The sequence below is a fragment of the Diadema antillarum genome, unplaced genomic scaffold, assembly GCF_040938485.1.
Source record: "Diadema antillarum isolate AM-2024a unplaced genomic scaffold, OU_Dant_1.0 seq00001041_RagTag, whole genome shotgun sequence".
Lineage (NCBI taxonomy): Eukaryota > Metazoa > Echinodermata > Echinoidea > Diadematoida > Diadematidae > Diadema > Diadema antillarum.
The window spans coordinates 1,523,175-1,544,576 of NW_027271872.1; the positions used below are offsets into that span (position 1 = coordinate 1,523,175).

A 21,402-nucleotide genomic window follows, 5' to 3' on the forward strand; every position below is an offset into this window, starting at 1 on the left:
AAAACCTCATAAGAAATATAAAAGAGCATTGATATATGGTTGTAAAGGGAATTCAAAGTTCATTTGATTAAAATTAGTTTTGCAATTTCTGAGATATCAAAACAAAGCAATCCTAATAAAAGGTGGGACATACTTTTAATTAGGATTGCTTTGTTTCACTTTGTTTCTGGATAGCTCAGCCATTTCAAAACCGATTTTCATCAAATAAACTTTGAATTCCTCTTCTAGAATCGTATGCTCATTAACATTTCATGAAGTGGTTTCCAAGTATCTCGCAAAAAGCTAAAAGCTGAATCCTCACCTCAACCAATACTATACCATCCCTTTAATTAAGGACTTGCCAAAGATGGCTGATGCTTTCAATGTGTGAAAGTTGAGTTGATGAAGAAGGGCTCTCCATGTCATAACTGCCTGGTGATTCATCACTTTTCGTGTCTCATTCTGTTCTTAGATGCGCTCAGTGCTTCCGACCTTTTCCAGGAGGGGTCTTCTTTGAGGTGAGTGTGTTCCCTTTAAAGGGAAGGTATAGATTTGGTTGAGAAAGGGGGGGGGGGGGTCAAATTTTAAGCTTTTGTGCAATATAAATAGAAACCATTTATATGAGATATTGAGCATAAAATTGTAAGAGGAATTCAAGTATATTTGATGAAAATCAGTTTTGAAGTGGAGGAGATTTAAATAAAACAAAGTAAAACAAATTGTTTTTATATATTATTCATTGCTTCTTTTTTTTTGGGGGGGGGGGTTCATACTATTTGCAGTACAGAAAGTTCTGATATTTGTTTTGTTATGCATATAAATATGATGTCCATATTATCTGATTTTATGTCCCAAATGGAGAAACTTATTTAGGATACATGTACATACAGCAGTTCTCACATTACCCTAAATGAACTTGAGAATTCTTTTTCTGTACATGTGCCATTTATAACAAAGAGGTACATTCCATTTGAAAAAAAAAAGAAGTTTGTCCTTAAAACTCAACATCATAAATCTGTGTGCAATGCTGATTTTGTAATTCTAATCAAGAAAAGTTCAGTTTGCACTCCGTCAAAGGGCTGAATTTGAACAACTTTGTGAGCTGAACACAGGATGCCAAACTTTGGACCCAAGACGATGTTTTGCCGTGCTCAGAGCAAATTGAGATATTACGATGTGTATCAAATTTTATTTGTCTGCAGTTCGAAGGCAGGAAGTACTGTGAACATGACTTCAACGTCCTGTTTGCTCCATGCTGCGGAAAATGCAGTAAGTGTTTGAATTACAGGTTGTACCCACATAATATTTCCTCAAGATGTGTGGCCTGTCTACCAGACTGTAGGTCTTTTTTTTTTTTTGGGGGGGGGGGTCATTGTTCTTTACCAGTATCTGGGACATTTCATTTTTTTTTTTTTTTTTTTTTTTGCTGACTTACTGTTAGTGTTATAAGCTATTAAGATCCTAGCATCTGATTAGCTAAGAGTGAATGTGTCAAAAAAAAAAAAACCAACAAAAAAAATCCAATAATACGCTTCTTGAAAAATGCCCCCTGGTCAATTTCCACACTAAATTGCAGCGACCATTCCAGAGACTATGTTGCACTTCCGTGGACACACCCACTTTGCCCTGAATAAACTTCTGGAGCATAGTCTCTGTTCATGACTGTTGTGGGTTCTAGCCAACTGCAAGTGCCAGATGTAATGGGCAGTTTGATAGTGTAAGGCTAATTGGCAGCAGGGGTTTGTTTTTGCCATCTTCACACACACACATTGTGATCATAAAACATGTCAAGCCACGCGAGTAATGGTATCATGAAGTCTGTAATAGATTACTTTGTAGGTATTTTTGCAAATATTACCTGTATACTAATTACTGTGTGGGAAACTGGAAACATGTTTATTAGTATTATCAACTGACGGTAAATTTCTTTTATAGTTGCGAAGGAACTGGGAAGCATACTGAGGATACTCCCACGTGTGATAACAATTTGCTGCATACCTCTCATTATATATTTGTTGAAAAAGTGGTATAGACTACTGCCTGTATTGATTTCTTCTGAGATTTAGTAAAGTACAGTGTCTTGTAAAATACAGTTCTACAACAGTTATGGGAGTTCTTGGCCAAGAGATTGTTTTATACTTCTAAAAACTTTCTTATCCTTGATGATCATGTATCATCCTTGAATCATTAAAAAAATCAAATTTATACTAATACTAGACTTATTAAACCTAGTAAGCATGTACATATTGTACACACTGTATATGATAGGACAACATATATTTTTTTTCCTAACAGTCACATGTCAAAAGAACTCATACTCATCTCCTTTTACTCTCCGCTTCCGTTGCAGACGAATTTGTGATAGGGCGTGTCATCAAAGCCATGAACAACAATTGGCATCCACAGTGCTTTCTGTGCGAGCTCTGTAACGTAGAGCTGGCCGACTCGGGCTTCGTAAAGAACCGTGGCAGGTAAGTCAGGCTGAGTCATGTGATAATGCTGCGGTGGTGTGCGTTTACATACAGCGTTATGACTACTGTGTTTTTGCTGCACAGTATGCGATTGGTATCTAGCGGTCTGACAGCAAGCCAGGAATGTCATGCAAATAATGTTAACTTCAAGAGTGATTGTAAGTGTCAACTAGAGAAATGTAGTAACAAAGTGGAAAAGCACCCAGAGAGGACAGACCTCCACCAAGCAGCACATTTCTACCCATAGGATCCAGACAGTGATCAGGATCAGTACCAAAATCTAGTAATCTTTTCCTTGTGTCATTATCAAGTTTGCCTGAAAATTTCATCCAAATCTATTCACAAGTTTGAGTTCTTTTTTTTTTTCTACAGACAGACAGACAGACAGACAGACAAACAAACAAACAGACACACAAACCAACATCAGCACAAAAGAACCCTTCTTGGAGGAGGCAATGATAGATAGAATGTTCTGGCTATTTTTCTCTTTTTTGTGTGTGTACATTTATGACTTATGGTAGACGTTTCTGGTATTTCAAACTTAAAAGATGATTTTGAAGTTGAAAAAAAAAATCATCAGTGATCTTTTTTTTTTCCACAACAATTTGGAATGGCTGCTTACTGCTGAACTCTGTCATGGTATTCCCAATCAGAGTCCATATATTCTAATATTTCTTTTCAGTGTGGTATGGAAATTTGATGCAAGATTTGGAGCATGCGCAGCTGACCTATTGTTTCATTCCTTCTTTTTTTTTAAATAACAAATGCAACATGATGGCTTCTGTAGCAGACTTAAACCAGTATGAAACCACAACTTCCTGTTCTGAGTTTGCCACTGTCCCACTACGTACATTGTATATTAATTTCAGTGTATGTGGTACTTGATATGGCTGTGTTTGTATACCGGTATATCAATGACAAGGTTGGTGGGTTGTACATTTAAGGCCTGCAGCATAGGCAAGCATATCCTTGTGAGTTCCTTTTTTTTTTCCTTTCTTTGGTGCCATGACTAAAAGGCCATCATCTTGTTAAAGCCCCCCAAATTCATGCAAAATTTTCTTTCTGTGAAAGTACTTGGCAGTGGGATGATATGAGTGGAATATTTATACACAAACTTGTTCTTTTTTTTTAATCACTTGTTCATGTGATGATGATACCAACTGTACTTGCTGTTTGAATCTTGTTACAGTGTTATAGATTGCCATCAGTTTTCCTGAAGAGTAATACAGTACTGTACATCTTACGTGCCAACTGTGTTACAACAAGACATGGCATGGAAAAAGTTAAAATTTACTGGAATGTTAGGCTAGCTTATTTTCCCCCTGGTGCAAAAAAAAAGGTAATTTTGCTTTCAAAACAAGCCATTTTTCCCATGATGCATTGCGCTGATGAGTGTAGCCACCTTTAATGTGAGGGGAGAGATGTGCCTTGGAGACATTCTAATCCACAGGAAATGGTAATTGCCTCACCAAGGTTTAAAAGATTAACTTTAGGATTTTTTTTTTCTCCCCTCAGGATTTTTTTCCCCTTGTGCATCATCTTTGTGGGTTCAAAATTCAGTGCATTTGCATGCAAAGGCATGGCACAGTATAGCTTGGTTTAAAACAAAAATGCAACTCCAAAGCATTGCACATAGAAAGTTGTGGAAAAACTGCTTTAATCCATCATCATCCACCATCATCAATGTGTGTAGCTACTGTACAAAGTGTTCTCAGACATGCTATAAAAGGAAATGACTTGCCTATCAAGACAACTAGGTTCAGCTGGAGTTATTTCGTTTGATCCTAGGCATATTTAAAAAAAGCAAGATATGTGGGTAGAAGACAAGGAGGTAGGTCTATTGTTCACACTGATGATGATAATGCATTCAAGATGCCAATAGTACAGTGAAGTAGTGGCCCATTAATGGAGTTTGTATAAAAGATGAGCCCGTGAAAGGCAGTTCTTGTTGAAATTTGAGGATAAAGCAATGCATCTCTTTGAACAATGGAACCTGCCTTTGCAATACCAAACTACCTGGCTGAAATTTCTTGTAGAGAATATGATGAATGTAAAAAACTAAATCATATCATTACAATTGCCAATGAAAAGATCACAATAATGCGATATAAATTATACCTACAAACTACCTACAAATACCTACAAACTACAAATTCATGACATATTTCGGCCCTTAGGCGACAAGACCTCGTATCTGAAATTTTGGTGAAAATGACTTTTTTAGATTAATGGTCAGATAATCAGTTAAGTGATGTCCTGTCCAAATCCTAACTGTCTTAACCCAAAATTGAAGTCACCACAGCATGTCAAAAGGAAGGCTCTCCCATTCGATATAGTGCTTTGGCTGCCATGTTTTTTGCTCTCCTGAACATTTGACATTTTGCAGATACGAGGTCTTGTCGCCCCAGGGACGATTTCCAAGTGCTGTCATTGAATTTTGGGCTGAAGAATGGCTGCTTTGTTTAAAATGTATGCAAGTGATTTTTTGTTTCAAGCAAGTAGGTATCTGCTTATGATATATTTGAGGGTTTCTTTCTTGTTTCTATCAACAGGGCTCTGTGTCATTCATGCCACTTGAAAGAAAAGGCTGCAAGTAAGTAAATTCATTTATTCTTACACTACAGATACACCCAGACAGACAGACATCCACAGCCTGACAGACTGCAGCTACAATTTCAGACACTCACACACACAGACGTTTTTGTAAAGTCTGACAGCAGCTGTTTATGATGTTGCCCTTAAATAAGACTCACATTTGAATTTTGCAGGGACTGTGCAAAACTACTGTGACAACAAAAGGCATTTGGTAAACAGTAATTATTTCCCAGTATGGACATGTTGCAGATTTCATGAGCTTTTGAACTTGAGCAAAAAGGAAATATGATTTGTTTGTTTGTTTGTTTATTTTACGAAGATCCTAAGCTATATTCAGAAATACTTTCAGACTCACAGTTATAAGCAAGTAAAGTATAATGAAATTGAACAAGCCCAAAAATTTCATTACATAGAAGATTCTACTTTTGCTGTATTTGGAATGGAGTGTTATATAACGAGGCTGAAGAAAGCAACTTAGATTTGGATCCTACTTGCAAGTGATGTTGAAACCAACTTTGGATAGATACAAGAAGACTGTTCAGAGCTGGACTGGAAACTACACAGCATGCTACAGAAAACGCATCATTCTTCATTGTCCACTTCTCATGTATTATTCATGCTTTGTGTGCTTAAAGCTGTTAAATGTTCCTGCTGTTTGACCAACTCTTGAGCTGTCTTGTGTAAATTTGCAGATTGGTTACATTTGGGAGGTGTTGATAATACCCTTCTTTCATTAGGCTACAGCGTAGATTATCTCAAGCGCAAGTTTGGGAGAGTTTACAAAAGGGGAAGGATAAATATTTGTTGCATTTAGGTGATGAACCTACAGTTGTAGCTAGCGTCTATAGAGATATAATCCCAGCTCTAATATAGAACCCCATTTGCTGAATGGTAGACTGTGATTAGAGTTGGCCATGCTGTAAATGATTTGAAGAAAATTTAAAGGGACTGTACAGTACTGGTTGAGGTGGAGATTCATGTTTTGAACATTCCTAAGTGAGATAATGAGAAACCTCTAATGAAATATGAAAGAGCATGTATTTTACGAAGGATTCAACGTTCATTTTATGAAAATTGGTTTTCAAATGGCTGAGATATCCAAAAAGGTGATAATGATAAGGGGCGACAGGCCACGCCTTTTATTAGGATCTCTTTATTTCACCTTGTTTTTGGATATCTCAGCCATTTCAAAACCGATTTTCATCAAATAAACTTTTAATACCCCTTAGAATTGCATGCTCTATGACATCTGATAGAGTGGTTTCTGAATTTCTCACAAAATGTTAAAAGGTAAATCCTCATCTTGACCAGAACTGTACACACCCTTTAAAGACTGCAGGAGTAGAAAGTTAGTATGACAGTTAGATCATCTTGAAATCTGGATTGTTTGGTAGGAAGTTTAAATGAGCTAACAATAGTGAGGACTTTAATACAGCTTTGAGGTATCTGACTTGTACGTCTACCATAACCTTAAAGGGCAACAAGTAAAACTAAGGATAATGAAATGACAAGACAAATTATAGTTTATCACGAATCACAATAAATTACATCCAGGAATATGCATGTAGGGATTTTTTTTGCTTTGCTTTGCTTTTTTAAGTATGAAAGTCCAGTGTAATTTGTCTCTTTTATCAAATTTTCTAAGTACAACAGTGTACATTGCATTCAGTGAAACTATAAGTATATGTGGGTATTTATTTATAAAGGGAAAATGTATCAAACGTAATGTATTGATCTAAGTTTTGTTTCTCCTTGATGATCTATAGGTACTGGAAAGCATATTTGCTACCGCTGTCAGTAAGTGCAAATTCCTTCAGTTTGTGTGTTTGTGTATGTGTCTGTTTTTTTTTTTTTTTTTTTTTTTTTTTTTGTGCGTGTATGTGTGTAACTGCCTTCAAATGTTTCCCATTTTTCAATGTACACTTGCTATTGATCAAGCAGGAACTCCTGGAGACCCTCAGGTGCTGAATTAATGTAGCTGATAATTGTACAAGAGCAGTTGTAATAGGGACGTGCAATTAGGGCATTGCTAAGTCCGTCGTTGAATGTAATTCAATTTTTCATTAATATGATTATGGGTTACAATTAAGTCTCTATTTGGGATGCATTCTTTGGGGTCATGGTCTCTTGTGAAGTGCCTGATTCTTGAGTCACCATTCTAAAATAAAGGAAATAATAAAATAAGGTAAAAAGCTAAAAAAAAATAAAAAATAGAAAACTGACAGCATATAGGTCTTGTTAAGGCCCTTTGTGTGTGTGTGTGTGTGTGTGTATCTGAGTGTGGGTATTTGCATATATACACCGTATGTATCTTGGTGGAGGCCATGACATGTGATGTAGTCGCCAGGACTGTATGAAACATTTTATGATATTGATATATCTTCAAAAATGGCTTTCTTTAGTTTAATAGCTTTTTTTTTTTATGATACAGCATATTAATGAGAGGGGATTCATATTTGATCTCGGTTTGTCCATTTTCATTCAGAGTTTCGTCTTTTTGTCCCCGCCGAACGAGTTCTAGCAGGGGACTATGAAACGGGCTCCATACGTGTGTGTGTCCGTGTGTCCGTCGGTCCGTCTGTGTGTGCGTCCGTGTGTGATCAAAATGTTCAATTTGCTACTTTTCTGTCATTTATGAGCCAATTTTAATTCTGTTTACTTTATATGATAGCACTATATGGGAGCTTTGAAACTTCTACACAGAATTTCAGTTGTGACCTTTGACCTTGACCTTTGACCTATATTGTACATTTTGCTTAAAAATGCTACTCCTTCGTCATTTCTAACCCGATTTCGATTCCGTTTGCTTTATGTGAGGGCACTAGGTGAGGGCTTCAAAACTCCTACACAGAATTTTGACCTTTCACTTCTTTGACCTTTGACCTTTGACCTTGATTTTTGACCTATATTGTACATTGGCTACAAAATGCTACTCCTTCGCCATTTCTAACCTGATTTCGATTCCGTTTGCTTTATGTGATGGCACTAGGTGAGGACTTTAAAACTTCTACACAGAATTTTGACCTTTGACCTTGATTTTTTACCTATATTGTACATTTTGCTACTAAATGCTACTTCCGGCGGGGACATACGCACCGTGTAATTTCTACTTTTCCTTGTTAATATTTTTTTTCCCCCAATTCCTTACTTTGTTTTTACTGCATTGATTCGACACAGCTTTTACAGGGAATATTATCCCTGTGAGATTATCAATTTTCATCTTTATCGCTGATATGTCTGTATTGCAGTGGTGTCATTGAAGACGGAATGCTCATCAAATACAAGCAGGAACCCTACCACGCCTACCACTTCAACTGCACTCATTGCAGGTAAGTTGCCAAATCGTTGCAGCCACACCTTCAACCCTTTTAGAATGGGCTCAGGCAGTATGGGGTATTAACTCGAGAAGAGAAGTACAAACTCAGAGCTAAAGGGAATTTGCACTTCAGGTTCTAGTTGACTCTTAAAGATAACAGAGAATGAAACATAGAACAGTGAAAGTTTCCTGCAGTAGGGCAAAATGAGAAACTATTAAGAAAATATGAAAAGGTGCAGATTGTTGGATTGTTGGTGTTTTTTTTTTTGGGGGGGGGTTCGGTCAAAACTATGTACGTATTACTTGGTAATTACAAATGTAGGTGTGGTGACAATGTCTTGTGATCAAATGTCTGGAAAAGAGAACAAGCCCAAAAGTAGCTGATGGTTTGGAAATATGTTCTGGAATGAAATAATCTTCACTTAGATATAAGTGGATAAAATGCAAAATGCCTGGACACAGTGGATTGTGTTTGTAAGCATAAATGAAACAAAATGAACAGACATGTTGGAGGAAATACTAGTAGACACTCATGACTGCCATTAGATGACAGTGTATGGGTCTTGAATGTACTCTTGTTCATGTATGTGATTTTTAAAATTTTCAAAGCAAAAGATTTTTAAAACAATTATTTTGTGTATGACTATTGCAAACTTGTATGTTTGCCATGTGAACTTGTAGGTATTCATGAAATGAAATCAAAGGTTTGCAGACATACTCTCTTATGAACTCACCAGGAGTTTCTTGTATGTTCACAAGCTTTGATCCCACTTGAAATTGAGATACTAAAAAGTAAATGTTTTGCCCATGTTAACCTCTCTGTCTCTCTCCTCCTCCCCCTCCGCCGCCTCCTCCTCTGTCTCCTTGTCTGCTCCTTGTATCCTCACAGCGAGGAGTTGAATGGTACGGCCCGTGAGCTGCGGGGAGAGCTTTACTGTCTGCCTTGCCATGACAAGATGGGAATTCCCATCTGTCAGGCCTGCCACAGACCCATCGAGGAACGCATCGTGACGGCTCTCGGCAAGCACTGGCACGTTGAGGTCAGTCGCAATTGTAATTTACGATGGTGATGTCGGCAAGGAAGGGGGATGGGTGTAATAATGGTGGTGGTGATAATGATGTTGATGGTGATGCTGGTGGTGATGATGATGGTGGTGACGGTGAGGTGATGGTGGTGATAGTGAGATGGTGATTGTGGTGATAGTGATGGTGGTGGTGATTGTGATCGTGGTGGTGATGGTGATGATGATGGTGATGGTGGTGGTGGCAAAATTGATGGTGGTGGTGATAGTGATGGTGATGGTGACGGTGATGATGATGGTGACGGTGATGATGATGGTGGTTATGGTGGTGGTGATGGTGATGATGGTGATAATGGTGATGGTGATGGTGGTGGTAATGGTGATGGTGATGTTGATGGTGATAATGATGGTGGTGGTGATAATGATGGTGGTGGTGGTGATGATGATAATGGTGATTGTGGTGATGGTGATGGTTGTGGTGAGTGATGGTGATTGTAATAGTGGTGATAGCAGTGGTGGTGGTGATGGTAATGGTAATAGTAATTGTGATGATGATGGTGAGGGTGGTGGTGGTGGTGGTGGCGATGGTGATGGTGATGGTTGTGGTGGTGATTGTGATGATGGTGGTGGTGATGGTAGTGGTGGAAGCAGGCTTGTGATGTTTGTAGAAGAAGAAATCATGACACTGTTTGTGGTGGTACCTGCAAACCTGCTGTTGATGGCATTGATAGAAAACATGATGGTTTGGACAGTAGTGCTTGTGCTAATGATTAACGTAGAATTCAACAGGGAGTCCTTTCTGATTTTGTCTTTTACATTGCACTTTGTCAGCCATAATGCGCTTGTCTTGCCATTGACAGTGGGTTTAACAATGAAACAACTCCAGTATTAAGAAACATACCATTGAGTGCAGTTTGAATATAAACTGTTACTATTCATGTATTTCTTGTTGTTGTCATTGTGTTCGTCTGTTATAATCATATAGTAGTTGCAGTTGTTGGGGTAATATTTACTTTAAGATGGTTCTGGTAAAAGTTGTACTTGAAAATGGGAGAAAAGTGGTGATGGTGATGGTAGAAGAATTGATTTGGAGTGATAGATGATGGTGATGATAGAAATGGCATTGATTTACTAGTGGAAGGCATTGTAGTTTTAGATCTCAGAAGTTGTTTTATATGCAGTGAAATCCACCAATTTATTGTCAATTTTAATACTCCTTTTCAGCATTTTGTATGTGCACGATGCGAGAAGCCTTTCCTTGGCCACAAGCACTACGAGAAGAACGGCAAGGCCTACTGTGAGACCCACTACAACCAGGTGAGATGGCTTCTGGTTTCCATAGCAACCCCTCATTCCATGTCTCTCACATGACTGAAACTCCTGGTGTGTGTGTGTGTGTGTGTGTGTGTGTGTGTGTATGTGTGTGTGTGTGTGTGTGTGTGTGTGTGTGTGTGTGTACTGTTCTCAGATGCCATGAAATCCGAGTCACAAACGATTTCCAGGTGTGCACATGTTGTTGGCTGCACACTGTATTCAAACACTCATGGTTCATTGATAGATATAGGCTCTCTGCGGCTTCAGTGCAGTGTGCCGATATTTCTTTGCAGTTTGATGGCCCGATCTTGTATAGCATGTCTAGCTTTCTCAGAAAATTGTGTGTTATATTTCAAAGTACTTTAATGCATAACATTTTTTGAATTGTCAAATAGCGTGCATTGACTATGCAACAATTGTAAAGATTACCAATATAAATGTAAACTTTTGTGACGAAGTACATTCAAAACATCTGCCATCTTGCAAATAATAAAGTAATGTTTACAGCTTTTTTTTTTTTTTAAATCTGTTATTTCAAATTGCATGCTTTGCGATGTAAAGAGTATTGAGAGTATATCTGAACAGAATCAGGGGTCGCACTGAACTTTTTTTTTAACTAGCCAGGCGGACTACTTAGAATCAATTTTGACACTGAAGCAATATTTTGGCTAGCCAGACGGACTAGTAACTTCAGAATTTTATGATTTTTAGCTAGTCCGACATGATTTTGGGTGGCCAATGGCCAGCGGACCATCGCCAACTTCGAACCCTGAGAATACACCATGTATTTATAAGGAAACTGCAGTGCTGATATTGTACAAGTTTCAATCATCACTTGAAACTCCTGCACAGATGCAGTGATGACAAATCTTGGTGGTGTGTTCAGATTCTCAGTGATTTGTTGAATTGTTCACAATCTCTGGAAGGAGTCTGGGCCTTTGAGTGTTTATACAACAGATATATGGTGCTATAAAAATGCTGTGGATCATCACCATCATAATCATCATAATCATCATAAAATATCTATCATGCATAGTCAGTCGAGAAAACTAATGCATTATTTACACTGTAGGAAAAATGTGAGTATGATAGTAATCGGTCATAATCTACTGCAGTCAAACTGACAGATCTCGTGTTGTCTGTTGCATCTCTAACAATCTGTGTTACATTTACTTTCCAGCTCTTTGGCAACATGTGCTTCTTCTGCAACAAGGCTATAACTTCAGAGAGTAAGTATCTCGTCTCGTATCAATATTGTCTTTTGCTGAAAAGTCTCCTACATCCATTTATTTGAAGAACAGAACCGATAATTATGTGATTATAGATTATCATTTTTTTGCAACTGATTGACAAAGTGCCCTACATCGATTCCTGCTCGAGTATACGCCCATGATTTTTGTCTCGCCCACCGGAGGTGAAGGCGAGACTAAGGGATCCAAATGGCGTCCGTCCGTCGTCAGTCCGTCGTCCGTCGTCCGTCCGTCGTCCGTCCGTCGTCCGTCCTTCCGTCGTCCGTCCGTCGTCCGTCTGTCGTCCGTCGTCCGTCACAAATGTTAAAGTTTGCCTGCAAGACTCTCTTATGATGCATAACTTGGCAGCTGTTACAGCAATGGCAGCCACACTTGGGTGATTGAAGCACTAGGGGTATCTTCATGTTATGGTGTTGTCAGAGGTCATGTGATGATGTCAAAGGTCATTTGAGGTCATATATTAAAGAGTATGTGCAAGACTCTCTTTTCTATGTTAAAGTTTACCTGCAAGACTCTCTTTTGACAAATAACTTCACATAAGTTGTTTGGATTACAACCTAACTTGGGTCATAGATGCACTGGGGGTACCTTCATGTTATGGTGCCGTTGGAGGTCACAGGATAAGGTCAAAGGTCATTTGAGGTCATATGTTAAAGTTTACTTGCAAGACTCTCTTATCACATGTAACTCGACACATGTTGCTACAATGGCAATCAAACTTGGGTGATGGATGCACTGGGGGTACCTTCATGTTATGGTGCCGTAAGAGGTCACATGATAAGGTCAAAGGTCATTTGAGGTCATACGTTAAAGTTTACTTGCAAGACTCTCTTATCACACGTAACTCAGCACATGTTGCTACAATGGCAATCAAACTTGGGTGATGGTAGATGTCTCTTGGGAAGTTGAAGGTAACCACAAGGTCAAAGGTTACAGACAGGGGTCAACAAACTTTTAGGGCCCAATGTTAAGTTTTTAGGGCGCATTTCGTTTATGGCTCATAACTTTTGATCCCTTTGTCCGTTTGTAACCAAACTTAGATGGAAGATGTCCCTTTGGGAGGTGAAGGTCGTCCAAAGGTCACAGACAGGGGTCAACAAACTTTTAGGGCCCATTGTTATGTTTTTAGGGCGCGTTTTGATTGTGGCTCATAACTTTTGATCCCTATGTCCGTTTGTGACCAAACTTGGACGGTAGATGTCCCTTGGGGAGTTAAAGGTCATCACAAGGTCAAAGGTCACAGAAAGGGGTCAACAAATTTTTAGGGCCCAATGTTAAGTTTTTATGGCACGTTTCGATTATGGCTCATTACTTTTGATCCCTTTGTCCGTTTGTGACCAAACGTGGATGGTAAATGTCCCTTAGGGTGTTGAAGGTCACCACAAGGTCAAAGGTCATAAGCAGGTCAATTAACTTCTGGGAGTTTATAAAAGATATTAATTCCTTGTACGCAAATGGGCGAGACACAATTTGGTGATTGCCTTGTTTATCATGGCTACTACTAAAACACTAATCAGTTCAGTGCTTATTTACGTCGATGTAGGGCAATTTGTCAATCAGTTGCAATGAAAACATCTCGATGGAAGAATTTCATGAATTTGAATAATTACACAGTACCCGCTGCATGCTATGGATTAGAACCAACACTTGCTGTCGGGCGAAAGCTTGGTGGTCTAGTGGAGATGACGCCTGTCCGGTGACCAGGAGGTCGTAGGTTCGAATCCTGCTCGAGTATGTACGCCCATGATTTTTTATCATGGCTACTACTAAAACACTGATCAATTCAGTGCTTATTTACGTCGATGTAGGGCACTTTGTCAATCAGTTGCAATGAAAACATCTCGACGGAAGAATTTCATGAATTTGTATAGATTATTTGTACTCATAGTTGATTTATATGTTTGTTCTCTTTTGTTAATTGTAAAGTGCTTAGCATATATTTGTCTTAAGTGCTACTGGTAGTATATAAAATGTCCTTATTGTTATTATAATTAATAGAATATGTGTCATGCCACTTCTCTTTTGGTTTATAGTTATTGAACATCTGGTGTGAGGTTTATAGATATTTTTCTTCCTGTTCCTGAGAGTTTTAATTGCAGTACTGTGAAAGCAGATATTTCTGTGTGGGTATTTTTTTGCTCCTGGCTGGGTAAAACAAGTTTAGTGTGTTTTTAATTCTGCGGAATTAATTCTGTGGAATTAAAACATCAACTACAGGAACATATGGCAAGCAAAAAAAAAGTTTTATGCTTTTATACAGTGGAACGTCATTACAATAAGGTCTGATGTAGCGAGATCCTTATACGACAAGCTAATCCTGCAGGTCCCATCCCATTTCTAGTCTTCATTAGTGATATACAGTGCACTCCCGTTATAACGAAATTCCGGTTACAACGAAATAAAAATTCAGGCTACATTATCCTCCCTATGTTATTTCATTGTTTACTTGTTCGCTTATAACGAAATTTTGATTTAACGAAAGAAAACTGCCAGTCCCGAGGACTTCGTTATAACAGGAGTCCACTGTAGCAAGATAACTGATATAACAAGGAAATTTCAGTCCGCCCAAGCAGCTTGTTATAATGAGGATCTATCGCAGTACATGAAGTCGACTTTCCTTTTATTCCTCACCGCAGTGATGTGTACAATGAGCAAGACATGGTGCGATGAACATTTCTTCTGCATGTGCTGCGACTCCCTTCTAACCACCAAGTGAGTAAATCTCTCGCCGGCAAAAGATATTTCATATATGTTTCCAATAGGATAAATCCTACAATGTTTAATTTACTTATTAGCTCACCTGAGCCAAAGGCTCAAGTGAGCTATTGCGATCGCCCTTCGTCCGGCGTCCGTCGTGCGTCGTGCGTCGTGCGTCGTGCGTCGTCCGTCGTCCGTCGTCCGTCGTCCGTCGTCCGTCGTCCGTCGTGCGTCGTGCGTAAACTTTTTACATTTTCATCTTCTTCTTGAAAACCCCAAGACCGATTTTCATCAAACTTGGCAGGTAGCATCCCTAGGGGGTTAGGAACTCAATTTGTTAAAATGGGCACCATGCCCCACCCAGGGGGCCCCCAGGGGGGCCCAAACCCCCCAAAATTAAGGAATCTGTAAAAATCTTCTTCTCTAGAACCAGAAGTGATAGAGCTAAGTTAATACTATGAGTTAGTACATTGATGACTGTAGTTTCAAGTTTGTTCATGGCAGAATCAGGGGTGCCCCCCTTGGGACCCAGGGGAGGGGGGTGGGGAAGGGTTCTAATGGGGCCTAAATTGTACATTTTCATCGTCTTCTTGAGAACCCCATGACCCATTTTCACCAAACTTGGCAGGTAGCATCCCTAGGGGGTTAGGAAATCAATTTGTGAAAATGGGCACCATGCCCCACCCAGGGGGCCCCCAGGGGGCCCCAACCCCCCAAAATTAAGGAATATCCGCAAAAATCTTCTTCTCTAGAACCAGAAGTGATAGAGCTAAGTTAATACTATGAGTTAGTACATTGATGACTGTAGTTTCAAGTTTGTTCATGGCAGAATCAGGGGTGCCCCCCTTGGGACCCAGGGGAGGGAGGGGGTGAGGAGGGGTCCTAATGGGGCCTAAATTGTACATTTTTATCTTCTTCTTGAGAACCCCATGACCTATTTTCACCAAACTTGGCAGGTAGCATCCCTAGGGGGTTAGGATCTCAATTTGTTAAAATGGGCACCATGCCCCACCCAGGGGGCCCCCAGGGGTCCCAAATCCCCCAAATGAAGGAATCTTTATAAATCTTCTCTAGAATCAGAAGTTATATATAGAGCTGAGATAATACTATGAGTGAGTACATTAATGACTGTAGTTTCAAGTTTGTTCATAGGAGATCCAGGGGTGCCCCTCTTGGGTAGGGGGGGGGGGGGGGGTGGTGGTTGGAAGGGTCCAAATGGGGGCCTGAATTGTACATTTTCATCTTCTTCCTGAAAACCTCATGATGGATTTTTGTCAAACTTGGCAGGTAGCATCCCTAGGGGGTCAGGATCTCAATTTATCAAAATGGGCACCATGCCCCACCCAGAGGGCCCCAGGGGGCCCCAATCCCCCCAAATTAAGGAATCTTAAAAAAATTGGGCCCTTATTGTACATTTTCATCTTCTACTTGAGAATGCCTGGTCAAATTTTGGTAGAGCTGTGAATAATTTAGATTAGTGACTGCGTGAAAGGTGAACTTGCGATACTCAGGTGAGCGCTAGACCCGCGGGTCTCTTGTGGATAGGAAAAGCACTTTTTTTTTTTGGAATTTTCCCTTGTCTCAGTATCCAACACAGCAACAAATTCAGCTGCCCTTGAGAATAATTTTTAGATGTTTTTCTTTAATCCAGAATAAGAAATTATGGCTTTGAAATGCAAAATATGCATTTTCTGAAATTTGATTTAGTGTGCAAATTATGTGTGATACATATTTGAACCAAGGTACGTTTGTTACCATCAGAATACATCTTTTATTGTGCATCGGCTTGTATCACTTTGGGTCTGCGCAAATTGGCAGATTAGGTATACGCTTACATGTGTGATGGGATTTGCATATGTAATAATGTTTTAAAAGGCATTTTAAGTGGTGACACAAGAATGAGGTGTAAATATTCTCATTCTGTACATTGTATGTGCATCATATTTACAACTGTACTCTAAGCTTTGGTGGTCCCTCTTTTTTTTTTCTTTTTTCTTTTTTTCTCTGTTCATGAATTGGTGAAGAATGCTATATAAAACATGGTTGCTTGTACCTGAACTTCTTCAGTGAGGAAATGCAATTTGGGGAAGTCAAAGAAGATGAATATAGCCATGGTGTATATGTGGTAGAAAGTACTGTGCTACTGATAATTGAAATGTTGTGAAAAAGATATTGATAGTTTTACTCAAACTTTCTTTGATACATGTATGTGTTGGCAGTTTCAAAATGTGTGACCCGCTACAACAAAAGGATCTGAAAGTCAGGGGAGGACAATTTTCTGAAAATGTCATGGCATTATTCCTTTACTCTTCCACTGTAGTTTCATATATAACACGACTCATAAAAGTACTCGGTTGCAGAGATATCGATGATTTTATTAGCGCATGTCGAGTGGTTTAGGAAATCAGCGTTTCAAGAAAACTGCCTTCAAAGTTTTCCTTGCAACGTTGTCATGATCAAGGGGACCAAGACAATTTTCACCTCTTGACATCAGAAGGTATGCTCCTTGCAACCTCTGCAATGTTCATTCAAGCTTAATAGCGCCAGCAGTCTATGCACGACCAGTCAGTAACCAGGCTGCTATGCACTGACCAATAAGATCACTCCCTCGTTGCTAGGGGCGGAGTCTAGCTGCAGCGCTAAATCCAAATCTTTGGACGCTGTTCTGTTCTGTTGAAAGTCGAAAAATCATGGCCCAGAAAAATGCTTATTTCTTGCCTTTCCTTTGATTATTTGGTTTCGTAATTTCGGCAGATGATAGACAATACATCTGACTACAAAATTATGCTAAAAACAGAGATCCAATCGTTTTGAATTATTTTGATGATCTGACTTCAAACTCGATTTTCTCAGCTCGACCGTCAACAACTTTAGGATCTTTTTGTTGTGGCAGGTTACATATCATTGTCAGATATCCTTTTGAATTGGAGAAAGGTCTTTTGATGTACGTTTAATGTCGTCTTCCATTCTCAGGAGCAAATTCATTGAATTTGACCTCAAGCCGGTGTGCAAGCGCTGCTACGACCGCTTCCCGAACGAGCTCAAGCGGAGGCAGAAGAAGACGGAGATGGCAAGCAAGAAATTCGGGAAAAACGAGAAGTAAAAAGAAGAGGAGACCGACTCGATTAGCCTAGCTAGCTAGCTCCTATCTCTCAACTCTTTGCCAATACAAACACTCCCCTCCCTCAAGAGACCTTGCTACGAATGAATTTTGTTAACCTTGTATAATTGTAGATAAGCATAATCTATATTGTATTTGTCTGATGCAGGAATGAAGTCTGACATGATGAAGAGAAAGCATGGATATTTTATCTTGATGTGGATGAGACATTGTAGGCAGTAGAAAACATTTTGGCATGCCACATTTTCTTCTCTAATCTTTCTTTCATCTTTCCCATCCCTTTCTCTATCTTAATTCCTTGTTTTCCTCCCCTTTGTTCTTCTTCTGCTACCGCTCTTGATTTCTTGTCTTCCACCATCTTAAAGGGATCGTACAGTTTTGGTTGAGACCTAATTTCAGGTTTCTAATATTTTTTGGCGAAATGATGAGAAACCTCTTATGAAATATGAAAGAGCATGTAATTCTATGAGGAATTCAATGTTTATTTGATGAAAATTGGTTTTGAAATTGCTGAGATATCCAAAAAAGAGCGATTCGAATAAAGTGTGGGACCCACACTTTATTATGATCGCTTTGTTTTACCTTGTTTGTGGATGTTTCAGTAATTCCAAACCCGATTTTCATCAATTAAACTTTGAATTCCTCGTAAAATGGTATGCTCTGTACTATAAGTGTTTCTTGGTATCTCGCAAAAAGTTAAAAGCCAAATTCTCATCTCCACCGATACTGTACCATCCCTTTAATCCTTCCTCCTCCTCCTCCTCCCCTCCTCTTCTGCCTGCTCCTCCTTCTCCTCCACCACCTCCTCCTCCTCCACCCTCTCCTCCTCTTCCTCCTCTTTCTTCTCCTCCTCTTCCTCCTCCTATTCCTCCTCCCGCTCCTCCTCCTCCTCCCCGTCTGCCTTCCCCCCTTTTCCCTCCCCTCCAATTCTTCTTCCTAATCATGCTATGTAGAAAAGATTGCATAAATACATATGATTGTACATAAACTACTCTTCCTAATTATATTTATATGGCTATTTAACCTGTCATATTTTCACTGGGGTCCATATGTAGGATATTCCTTACAGCTCATGGCTAATGTGCATGTCTTTTGTGCAGATAATGCACATTTTCTGTGAAGTTTACGAGGTCATAAATTCTCAAACCTTGTCCACAGTAGACCCTAGTGTCTTAATATGATAAAGGATATTTTTATTTATCTTCTTCTTTGTCAAAAAGGATGACAAAATTTAGGAAAAAGATGTAAGTTAAACTGTTGGTTTAATTAGGCTGTCTGGTAAAATCTGCAATTTAATTGAGATATGTAGAAATTTACATTGTTTTATGTCTAGTTTAAAAAAAAAAATGTCAGTAGTTATAATGCCCTGCATGAAAACACCTAAATTATTATACTTGTAATTTGTAATAAAGGGAAAACATGATTCCCTTCATCCTCAAATGTATGAAATTTTATTTATAATGTATATGTATTATATTTTATTGAAGCATACACTCATATGTTAGAAGCTTATGTTATTAATATTGTTTGATTTTGCCTGTGTGAATTATTTTCGAGCATCAACATTATTTTACCTTGCAGTTTTTTATCTTTTTGTACATACATTTAACCTTCCCTTAACCCTTTCATATTTTTCAGACACTTTTCATACCTCTCTTTTTCTCCCTCGAACAACATTGTCAAGTCATTTGTTTCTTAATCAGTAAAACATTTCAGTACGCTTTGTTAGCAATAAGCCACACTCATCCACACCTCTTTCATATATGTATGTGACATAATTGTTTGAGAATGAACATCATGAAATGGACACAAAGTTCTTTGTAATTGCTGAGGCATTATCTTTTTACCACAGTGTCATTTTTCTATTTATATTTTGACATGAGGTACTGAAAAGCCTTGTACTGGAATGCAATCATTACAGCTCACTTCTTTCATTATGCTACAGACTGGAAGCTTTGCAGATGTTTTACTCTCTTCCATAAGATGCATATTCTTTGCTTTTGCGTAGCTGAATTTGTTTACAGAGAAGGAAAAAAAAAACAGAAATAAGATGTCCCAAATGTTACTTGTCAATGGGAGTTAGCTCTGTGGTTTAGAGACTCCCAAATTTTATGCCAGGAAGTTATCATTTTAGAAATTTAAGAATGGACTTGCAATGACAGAATTACGCCCTGGAGAGTGTGCCACTGAATCACAGCTGACGGTAGTCTGAAGAATGGATTGCGACGTTTTTTTGTTTTTTTTTTAAAGATGCTGATATTTTATTGGCAGCCACATCAAACAAATCATTATTTGTATGTAAGATGGCTTAGAGATACATGTAGGTCTGAATCATACCATTTTCCCTTGTACTTTAAGAAAAGTGAGAATGCAGCAGTCATGTTCTTTTTATTTATTTATTTATTTATTTATTTATTTATTTATTTATTTATTTATTTATTTATTTATTTATTTATTTATTTATTTATTTATTTATTTATTTATTTATTTATTTATTTATTTATTTATTTATTTATTTATTTATTTATTTATTTATTTATTTATTTATTTATTCATTCATTTATTTATTTATTTGTTTTATCTATTCATCTATATATTTATTTTTTTTAATCTATTTATTTTACTTAATTGATAGCATGAAGAATTTTTGAAACTACTGGGTCCAAGGCCTATTTATTTTCAACACAATCATCGAGAATCAATTCTAACTCTGAGTACTTTCCTGGCATCATGTACAGTATAGAGTGTCTCTCAGAAACTTGTACAGAAGATGATACATACCGTATGAGGTTGGCGTCACTGTGTCTGCCAGGAATTTAGTCTAGAAGTTGCATGTCGTGTCATCAGAAATAATGTCACCTGAAAAACTTTATGGGTCAGGATTGTGCCCTATTTGTATTTTCTAGCCCTTGTTTCATTAAATAAAAATTACTTCTCCTTTGATACAAAACTGAGCTCAAGCAACTTTTCTTCTCTCATTTGTTTGTTTGTTTGTTTGCTGTTGTTTGCTGTTGCTGAAGGGGAGGGGGGTCAAATTGACCCCCCCCCCCCCCCCCGTAAAAACTTGGTCTCAAATAGCCCAGTTAGAATAGGGTTAAATAGAACAGTTTATTGACATATTCAAATTTAACGCATGCCTTTCTGACAATGGTTCTTCTCGACAACCTGAAAGCTTGCGCCACGTTTGGTTTGCTTGCCATAGCAACAATTACTGAATGGAAACTGGATTCCATGTATGAGAAGGTGTCTTTGCGGTGCTGGTTAATGGTAAAGCTCGTTACTACATAAGAGAAGTATCCATGAATTTGAATATGATAGTAAACTGGTCAGTGATTGTAATGTGCTGTAATGTGTGGTTTGTTTGTTTGTTTTTTGAAGAACATCCCAAAAGAAAATTACGAGTGAATATGTGTGTATGTAGACGCATGTGTGTTTGTGTGTCTGTCTGTCTGTGTTAGCAGGAATTAGAACAAGATACATGTATAACATTGGAGAAAGAAACCTCAGAGATGACTGATCTTCATTTGATTGAAAGTGGTGGCGTGCATCACGTTTGCAAGGCCTTAGCCACAATTTGTAAAAGTGTGTGTGTGTGTGTGTGTGTTTTTTTTTTTTTTTTTTTGGGGGGGGGGAGGTG

General features: G+C 38.4%; 1 protein-coding gene across 1 annotated transcript in view; it reads left to right on the top strand.

Moving 5' to 3' along the window:
* LOC139743012 (LIM and senescent cell antigen-like-containing domain protein 2) overlaps positions 1-17,827 on the top strand; it is a 38,802-nt gene extending 20,975 nt beyond the window's left edge. Inside the window, exons 3-13 of the mRNA XM_071653517.1 lie at positions 452-497; positions 1,182-1,248; positions 2,330-2,450; positions 5,003-5,043; positions 6,812-6,842; positions 8,294-8,374; positions 9,251-9,401; positions 10,608-10,700; positions 11,878-11,926; positions 14,584-14,659; positions 17,618-17,827. Of these exons, the coding sequence (XP_071509618.1) occupies positions 452-497; positions 1,182-1,248; positions 2,330-2,450; positions 5,003-5,043; positions 6,812-6,842; positions 8,294-8,374; positions 9,251-9,401; positions 10,608-10,700; positions 11,878-11,926; positions 14,584-14,659; positions 17,618-17,747 (886 nt within the window). The 3' untranslated portion in view covers positions 17,748-17,827. The remainder of the gene's footprint in view (positions 1-451; positions 498-1,181; positions 1,249-2,329; positions 2,451-5,002; positions 5,044-6,811; positions 6,843-8,293; positions 8,375-9,250; positions 9,402-10,607; positions 10,701-11,877; positions 11,927-14,583; positions 14,660-17,617) is intronic.
* The last annotated feature ends 3,575 nt before the right edge of the window (positions 17,828-21,402 follow it).